Source organism: Colobus angolensis, unplaced genomic scaffold (assembly GCF_000951035.1).
Source record: "Colobus angolensis palliatus isolate OR3802 unplaced genomic scaffold, Cang.pa_1.0 Scaffold13, whole genome shotgun sequence".
NCBI lineage: Eukaryota > Metazoa > Chordata > Mammalia > Primates > Cercopithecidae > Colobus > Colobus angolensis.
The window spans coordinates 21,082,383-21,091,405 of NW_012114252.1; the positions used below are offsets into that span (position 1 = coordinate 21,082,383).

The 9,023-nt window shown below is 47.5% G+C and overlaps 1 protein-coding gene across 1 annotated transcript in view; it reads right to left on the reverse strand.

The window, feature by feature from the left end:
• The window catches only part of CARS2 (cysteinyl-tRNA synthetase 2, mitochondrial (putative)), a 67,575-nt gene that overhangs the window by 17,361 nt on the left and 41,191 nt on the right, over positions 1 to 9,023 (reverse strand). Inside the window, exons 7-9 of the mRNA XM_011933896.1 lie at positions 8,575 to 8,704; positions 4,360 to 4,493; positions 1,280 to 1,347 (exon numbers count right to left, since the gene is read on the reverse strand). Coding sequence (XP_011789286.1) covers positions 1,280 to 1,347; positions 4,360 to 4,493; positions 8,575 to 8,704 — 332 coding nt within the window. The remainder of the gene's footprint in view (positions 1 to 1,279; positions 1,348 to 4,359; positions 4,494 to 8,574; positions 8,705 to 9,023) is intronic.

Below are 9,023 nucleotides of genomic sequence, written 5' to 3' on the forward strand. Positions count from 1 at the left end.
CAGCCCTGTGGCCGGGCTCCCACCCCCTCTGCACCATGCATCCCCGTGGCCGGGCTCCCACCCCCTCTGCACCATGCAGCCCTGTGGCCGGGCTCTGACCCCACTCTGCGTAATGTAACCCTGTGGCTGGGTTGGGACCCCCTCTGCGTCATGCAACCCTGTGGCCGGGCTCTGACCCCACTCTGAGTCATGCAACCCCGTGGCCGGGCTCTGAGCCCACTCTGTGTCATATAACTCCGTGGCCGGTTTGGGACCCCCTCTGCATCATGCAACCCCGTGGCTGGGCTCCGACCCCCCTCTGCGTCATGCTCCACCTCTACGTGTGCCATACACGCGCTAATACATTTCTCTTCTCTTGATGATCTGCCTTTGGCCAGTCTAATTTACTAATTAATTTAGGCACCCTGAGAGTAAGAGAATCTAAGCTGGGTAGGGGAAAAGATCCTACACAGCAAATACAGCAAAACAATCACAACTCTTGAATCTGGGTGGAGCCACAGTGACGTTTCTTGCAACTTTTCTATAGGTTTGAAATTTTGCCCAGGATAAAATGGAAAAAGTCTACTTAAGGAAACTATATACAAATTATTTTGTGAGGAGCAGTCCCTGTTGGTTTATCCTAAATCTGACGGGTACAGCTTTCACTGGTTTGCTGTTTAGGTGGTGAGATCTGGATACTATCCTTCTCCATTTATTTTGCAATTAAATTAAATCTGGCTTTAAAGACAGGCCAGAAGACAAAGGAGGAGCTCAAACTGTGTCAGCCAGAGCCCTCCGTGCATGCGCCTGTTTTCCATTCACACGGAAATTCCCATTCCATGTGTCAGCGCCACAGCAGGATGACATTTTTCAGGTTGGTTAAGGATCCAGCCACCTCTGAGCCTATTAAAGGCAAACAGCAAAACCCAAACAAATCCCAAAGCCACACTAGTAGGAGGCAGTGGATGAGGGAGGGAAGGAAGTTAGCAGATGTGCCAAGGGAGAGACAACCATTATAAAAGGAAAAGACACGGAAGAAGGCGCCGGCCTTGAAACCCGGAAAGAGAAAGGTAAGTTCCGCCAAGAAGAGACTGCGGAAACCTGCAGGAGGCGCACAGTTGAGAGCGACTAGGCGGAGAGCCACTTAACGTGGGAGGGAGGTGAGGCAGGTCTCGTCCTAGGAAAGGGGCCAGAGGGCACTGGGAATGGGTTTCTGTGGTTCTCAAATGACACAGAAGCCTCTGAGATGGGTTCCACAAGCTATCAGCACCTCAGAGATACTGTACAAAAAGCACATTACCTTAATAGTAATGTAGTTTTTTAATGATTTGGACATTTTTTCTTCTTTGCCTTTCACGTGCAAATGCCCTGAAACAAAAACAAAAGCATTCAGTCTCAGCTGGGTGAGGAGACTCTCTGGCCTCAAGGACACATGGCTTCCCGGGAAACGAATGGGAACCTGCATGTATCCAATGTACAGACCAGTGTATGTTGGTATAAACCTGCCCCCAAATCTTCACCCGTGCTGGGCCTTCTGGGAAGACACGACCTGCCCTTGTTCCACGGTTCAGGGACACTCAGCCCCACACCAAGGGCGGATGGCAGGGGTGTCCCAGCTGACTCAGAAGCTAAACAAGAACCAGTAACCGTGGTGCCCACAGCAGTATTTAATCTATTTTCCCCTCTCCTGTAATTCAGAGATACGGATTTAACAGACAGCATCCGAAGAAAAGACAAAGCTCTCATTTGGCAAATCAGGCACTTGGCGGTGAAGCTTGTTGACCGTTGTCCAAAAACAGAGTGGTGCTTGTGGGTCTCTGAGTGGGAAGAATCAGAGGTTCTGTGCAGTTGTTTTCATAGACTTTGATGACACGGGTATTATTTCATCCCCCATGTATGTGAAAGACAGGAGGAAAACCAAACCCATTTAAGGAACTCCTAAATCTGACCCTGAAATTCTCCCTGGCCTGTAGCTTTACACGGCTTATCTCCAAGAGAAGTGCTTTCTGTTTCTAACAGAAGACTGTTCCTCTTTTTCTGACACAACTTCAAATAGCAGTGCTCCAGGCCGGACACGGTGGCTCACACCCGTAATCCCAGCCCTTTGGGAGGCTAAGGCAGAAGGACAGCTTGAACCCAGGAGTTTGGAGACCAGTCTGGGCAACATGGCAACACCCGGTCTCTAAAAAAAATTAAAAATTAGCTGGGCGTGGTGGGCACACCTGCAGTCCCAACATCCCAGCAACTCAGGAGGCTGAGGTGGGAGGATCGCTTGAGCCTAGGAGGTTGAGCCTACAGTGAGCTATGTTCATGCCACTGCACTCCAGCCTGGGCCACAGAGCGACACTCTGCCTCAAAAATAAACAAACAAACAAACAAACTGATTAGATTGTGATTTCCAAAAAAACATATGTAACTTTGAATATGTCATTCTATATAACGTGATTACACCAGAACTGATGATATTTGGAAAATGAAACACATTTGCTAAGGCCTGAATGCTTATGTCCTCCCAAATTCCTGTCTAAACCCTCAGCCCTCAGGTGATGGTAACTGAAGGCAGGGCCTGTGGGAGGTGATACGGTCATAGGGGGCAGAGCCAGTGTGAATGGAATCAGTGCTCTTAAACAGAGGCCCCTGGAGAGCTGACGGCCATCTATGAAGGGGAAGCAGGCCCTTCCGGGACACCGGATCTGCCAGTGCGCTGACGCAGGACTTCCAGCCAGCAGAAGTGGGAGGAATTCATTGCTGTTGTTCATAAGATGCCCGCTTTTAGTATTTGGCTACAGCAGCCCGAACAGGCTGGGACAGCGTCTGCCCACGTAGCTCTTCCATCCACTAGGTACAGGAGAACAGGTGTAACTTCTCCTGTGTCAGGAGACACTGATGTTTTGTTTGGGGCCAAACTAGTATGAAAAAGATTCCTGGTATCTTAACAGGTGGTAAAAAAAAAAAACACTGGAAAAATAGCAACAAAACTTTCCCATGGGGTGCGGTGGCTCACGCCTATAATCCCAGCACTATGGGAGGCAGAGGTGGTGGATCACTTGAGGTCAGGGGTTTGAGACCAGCCTGGCCAACATGGTGAAACCCCGCTTCTACTAAAAATACAAAAATTAGCCGGGTGTGGTGGTATGCACCTGTAGTCCCAGCTACTAGGACAGCGGAGGCAGGAGAATTGCTTGAACCCGGGAGGCAGAGGTTGCGGTGAGCTCAGATAGTGCCACTGCACTCCCAGCCTGGGGGATGGAGCGAGACTGTCTCAACAACAACAACAACAACAAATGCTTTCCCATTCCCACATCAGAAGGTGAACACGACCTCCGTTTCTAGACCCCCGCCCCTCCTCATTACCTGACAGGGCCAAGCGTCACACAGCCAAGGCCGCCCTTTCTGCCCCCAGCTCCACGCTCGCTGAAGGACTCATGGCAGGTCGTGGTGCCAATAACAAACCCCGACCTACTGAAGAGGATAAATCTGCAGACAGAAACGCGCCTGCGGAGGGAGCAACGTCAGCTCCTCAGACAGTTCAGGGGGTGCTGAACTGAGCCCTGAAGTCACTGAGGAAGTGATTTTGGGGCAATCAGCCTCATCTATTTACTTTCATGAAGAAACCCAAGTGAACCCTGCTGCCTACCAGAAAACCGGAGCACTTCTGCATTTAATGTCACCTTACTGTGACATCCTAATTTCCCATTCAAGGATTTCAAAAACTAGTATTTGTTAATTTTCTGTATTTTAGATGTCGAAGTTTGCATCTCCAAATCCTATCACTACCAAACACTCTTTATATTTCTTCGTCTCAAATACCTTAGCTGGCCATTCCCAAAAGGTAGTAAGACTAGCTAATTTTGGCCCTGTAAACTTGGAAATATGACTCTTCCAGTGCATCCAGGTGAATTCCAAAACTGCTGGGTTCAAGCTGTTGCTTAACTCACGGTGTAGCACCCACCTCTGAGAGCAGACAGCTGGGGTTCATCAATGAGGGGTTTGAACAGTGGAAGAAAGGGCAGTGTTTTTAGAAGATGGCAGAGATGTCCAGTGACAATATTACAGCTTCAGAAAGGAGTGTTCACAATTATCATTACATTGTACTACTTGAAGTTCCTTCCTAATAGTTTTACTTGAAAGAAACATACATAGAACAGCACTGCCAAACATTTTCCATATTCTAGTCAGTTCCAAAAAGGTATAATCATTGCTGCAATCCAAAGAATTTCATGTCCAAATGATTGAAACTCAAAAATAATTTAAGAGGCAAATCCATTTCTTGACCTATTAGGTGATCTATTATGTATTTCCAAATGTAGCTGTTCCGCCGACAAAGACAGAACTGCCAGAATTGAAACAGAACAAATTAAATCTGAAGTTAGTACTTACCAGAATGCAGAAAATAATTTCCCCACTGCTCGCACTGATGAAAGACTTCACACTGTGCAATTTCATTTTCATGATGTGGAAAAGCTAAATCTATCCCACCTGAATGGATATCCAGTTGACTTCCAAATACCATACTGCAAGAAACAGTACAAAGTAGTGAATTCATTCAATCAAGCAGCATATTTTCTTCTAACCTCAACTATTTACTCCTTCCAGCCTTTTTAATTCAATGAATAAATGAATCTCAATTTTAAATCAATTTGCATGATAATTTAACTGATTCAAATGAAAACTGAAATCCTGTCATCACAAACCCATAATTCACGACTTTTCATCCTAGTAAAGGGACATTCTTTTGGCTCCAGGTTCGTTCTTTTCTTTTCTTTCTTTCTTTGCTTTCTTTCTCTATCTATTTTTTTAACTCAAAAAATTACCTTTACTTACTTACTTACTTAATTAATTAATTAATTTATTTATTTTTGAGACGGAGTCTCGCTCTGTTGCCCAGGCTGGAGTGCAGTGGTGTGATCTTGGCTCACTGCAAGCTCCGCCTCCCGGGTTCATGCCATTCTCCTGCCTCAGCCTCCCTAGTAGCTGGGACTACAGGAGCCCTCCACTGTGCCCAGCTAATTTTTTTGTATTTTTAGTAGAGATGGGTTTTCACTGTGGTCTCGATCTCCTGACCTCATGATCTGCCCACCTCGGCCTCCCAAAGTGTTGGGATTACAGGCGTGAGCCACGGCACCTGGCCTACCTTTACTTACTTTCAATAGGTAGAGTTTAGTGATTTTTCAACTTTAATAAGAGATGGAACTATAAAATCATGACAATGTTTCATCTGGCTTTTGCAAATGTAACTAACAGTCACACAGGAATAACAAGGTAAGAGAGTTCAAAGCAACACATGTTGCCATTTCTCCTACAGCACTGTGCTATGCATCCACAAAATCCGCAATTTTGCAAACCCACACACTAAAATTAATGGGGTTGATGGGGGAAATGAGGCTGGGCCAGCCCAGTCGAAGCTCCGTCCCTGGACCAGCTGCAGGAGCATGGTGATGCAGCAGGCTGGTGGAGTTTCTTAAAATGATAGATATAGAAGTTTCTAAGGTGCCAGCACCTCGTGGAGGTCCTTCCTGCTCCCACTGGTCTGGCTCCCTGTGCTCGGGGAAGGACTGCACACGCAGGTCTCAAGCCTGAGGAAACGGGCATCACAGAAACACACATTGTAGCATGACGTTCTAAGATTTTTACATCTTAGCGATGGGTCGTCTCAGGGTAACTCTAACATTCCCTGCAGTTCAAATGCTGGGAAGGAGACCGTGAGACCAGGATTGGGGAGGAGATGGCAGGGGCCTCATTTGTATCTGGATGGGCAATTCTCCCTTACAAAGATCTGAAGCCCACACGATGACGTGAAAGTTTCACAAGCTGAACGATGGGGCCACTGTGTTAGTCTCGCTCCTGATATCCACATTAACACCTATTTTAAAATCAGAGAAGGCTCAGAAGGAACAACAATGGTCTCTTCATTATCTAATCTTTCTACAAAAATAAGGTATTTCACAGTAACATTGGGTTTAAAGTTCAAAAAAGAGCCTTATTGCCAAGACAATCCTAAGCCAAAAGAACAAAGCTGGAGGCATCATGCTACCTGACTTCAAACTATACTATAAGGCTACAGTAACCAAAACAGCATGGTACTGGTACCAAAACAGAGATATAGACCAATGGAACAGAACAGAGCCCTCAGAAATAATACCACACATCTACAACCATCTGAACTTTGACAAACCTGACAAAAAAATGGGGAAAGGATTCCCTATTTAATAAATGGTGCTGGGAAAACTGGCTAGCCATATGTGGAAAGCTGAAATTGGATCCCATCCTTACACCTTACACAAAAATTGATTCAAGATGGATTAAAGACTTAAATGTTAGACCTAAAACCATAAAAACCCTAGAAGAAAACCTAGCAATACCATTCAGGACATAGGCATGGGCAAGGACTCCATGACTAAAACACCAAAAGCAATGGCAACAAAAGCCAAAATTGACATATGAGATCTAATTAAACTAAAGAGCTTCTGCATAGCAAAAGAAACAACCATCAGAGTGAACAGGCAACCTACAGAACAGGAGAAAATTTTTACAATCTACCCAACTGACAAAGGGCTAATATCCAGAATCTACGAAGAACTTAAACAAATTTACAAGAAAAAATCAAACAACCCTATCAAAAAGTGGGTGAAGCATATGAAGAGACAACACTTCTCAAAAGAAGACATTCATGCAGTCAACAGACACATGAAAAAATGCTCACCATCACTCGCCATCAGAGAAATGCAAATCAAAACCACAACGATATACCATCCCACACCAGTTAGAATGGCGATCATTAAAAAGTCAGGAAACGACAGGTAATGGAGAGGATGTGGAGAAATAGGAACGCTTTTACACTGTCAGTGGGACTGTAAAGTAGTTCAACCATTGTGGAAGACAGTGTGGCGATTCCTCAAGGATCTAGAACTAGAAATACCATTTGATCCAGCCATCCCATTACTGGATATATACCCAAAGGATTATAAATCATGCTGCCATAAAGACACATGCACACGTATGTTTACTGCAGCACTATTCACAATAGCAAAGACTTTGAACCAACACAAATGTCCATCAATGATAGACTGGATTAAGAAAATGTGGCACATACACACCATGGAATACTATGCAGCCATAAGAAAAGGATGAGTTCATGCCCTTTGTAGGGACGTGGATGAAGCTGGAAGCCATCATTCTCAGCAAACTATCACAAGGCCAAAAAACCAAACACCACATGTTCTCACTCATAGGTGGGAATTAAACAATGAGAACACTTGGACACAGGGTGGGGAACATCACACACCGGGGTCTGTCATGGGGTGGGGGAAGCGAGTAGAGATAGCATTAGGAGATATACCTAACGTAAATGACGAGCTAATGGGTGCAGCACACCAACATGGCACATGTATACAAATGTAACAAACCTGCACATTGTGCACCTGTACCCTGTAAGTTAAAGTATAATGGAAAAACAAAACAAACAAACCCCATTTCTACAAATAGGAAACATACGCGCAGTTATTCACTAGGGAGATCTGTAATAGTGAAACACTGGGAACAGTCTAAACGCGCGGCCGGGTACCCTGCTGCCTGCAGAGGGTCAGGCCACACAAATCAGCACCAGGGTAACAAACTAATCGTGTGCCGGGTGCGGTGGCTCACGTCTGTAATTCCAGCACTTTGGGAGGCCGAGGCGGGCGGATCACCTGAGGTCGGGAGTTCAAGACCAGCCGGACCAACATGGAGAAACCCCGTCTCTACTAAAAATACAAAATTAGCTGGGGTGGTGGCGCATGCCTGTAGTCCCAGCTACTCAGGAGGCTGAGGCAGGAGAATCGCTTGAACCTGGGAGGTGGAGGTTGTGATGAGCTGAGATTGCGCCATTGCACTCCAGCCTGGGCAAAAAGAGTGAAACTATCTCAAAAAAAAAAAAAAAACAAAAGAAGGAAAACTAACTGTGGCAAGCTCCATGGGCAGCTGCGCAACATAGGGCACAGGTGGTATGCTGCCTTTCAAAGGCCCCACTCAAAGGGCCCCCGGCTGCGGGCAGAGCCATACAGTGTGGACACCTGAGTCGTGTCCAAAGGGGACCAGAGAGAAGGCGGAGAAGGCTCCAGTGAGAGGCAGAAATAGGGACAGAGAGGGTGTTTTCAGAGCAGGGGATGCCACAGTGGGTCAGGAGAGCAGTGCTGTGGGAGAGCACCCTGGCGTGTGAGCTGCCTGAGCTAGAAGAGCTGGCGGGAAGGCGGAGAGGGATGTGGGGGCTAGAGAAGTGCGAAGCGATGGGGGATGTAGGTGCGAGCACTCTCCTCCAGGGCCCCGAGGACCAGCAACTGCAGAGAAGGGTAAGGGAACAGGGCAGCTGCAAGTGTGAACCAAAAAGCAGCCCCTCCACTAAATGGAGGAGGCGCTGAGGTCGGGAAAGCCTGATGTGTCATGGGTTTGGTTCACCACCTCCCACGGCCTGCCACACTCCAGGAAAATCTCTTCCCAAAAAGCCACCTGTGGGCACACATGCCAGGCTGCACCTGTTCCCGTGCACATCCTCTGCTGCCCTGAGCAGGCCCCAGGGAAACATGAGCCTCAACCCCCACGAAGCGGCAGGCACCTTACCTAGCGACAGCAGAGCACTCGATGTGCCAGCCCGGCCTCCCGGGTCCCCAGGGAGAGGCCCAGAACACCTCCTGGGGTTTGGCCGCCTTCCACAGGGCAAAGTCACTGGCATGACGCTTGTCAGAGTCCGCTGCAGGTGACAGACAGTGCATCAGCGGGAGGAAGCTCAGTCACCCCACCATGGATGCTCAGACATTCACCCCCACCACACCCCCAGACAGTTACCTCACCACGGAAACCTAGTCACCCTACCACGGGAGTCCAGTCACCCCACCACAGAAACCCAGTCACCCCACCACAGAAACCCAGTCACCCCCAGCACAGAAACCCAGACAGTCACCCCCACGACAGAAACCCATAGTCACCCCCAGCACAGAAACCCAATCACCCCACCACGGAAACTCAATCATCCCACTACCGAAACCCAGAGAGTCACCCCACCACGGAAA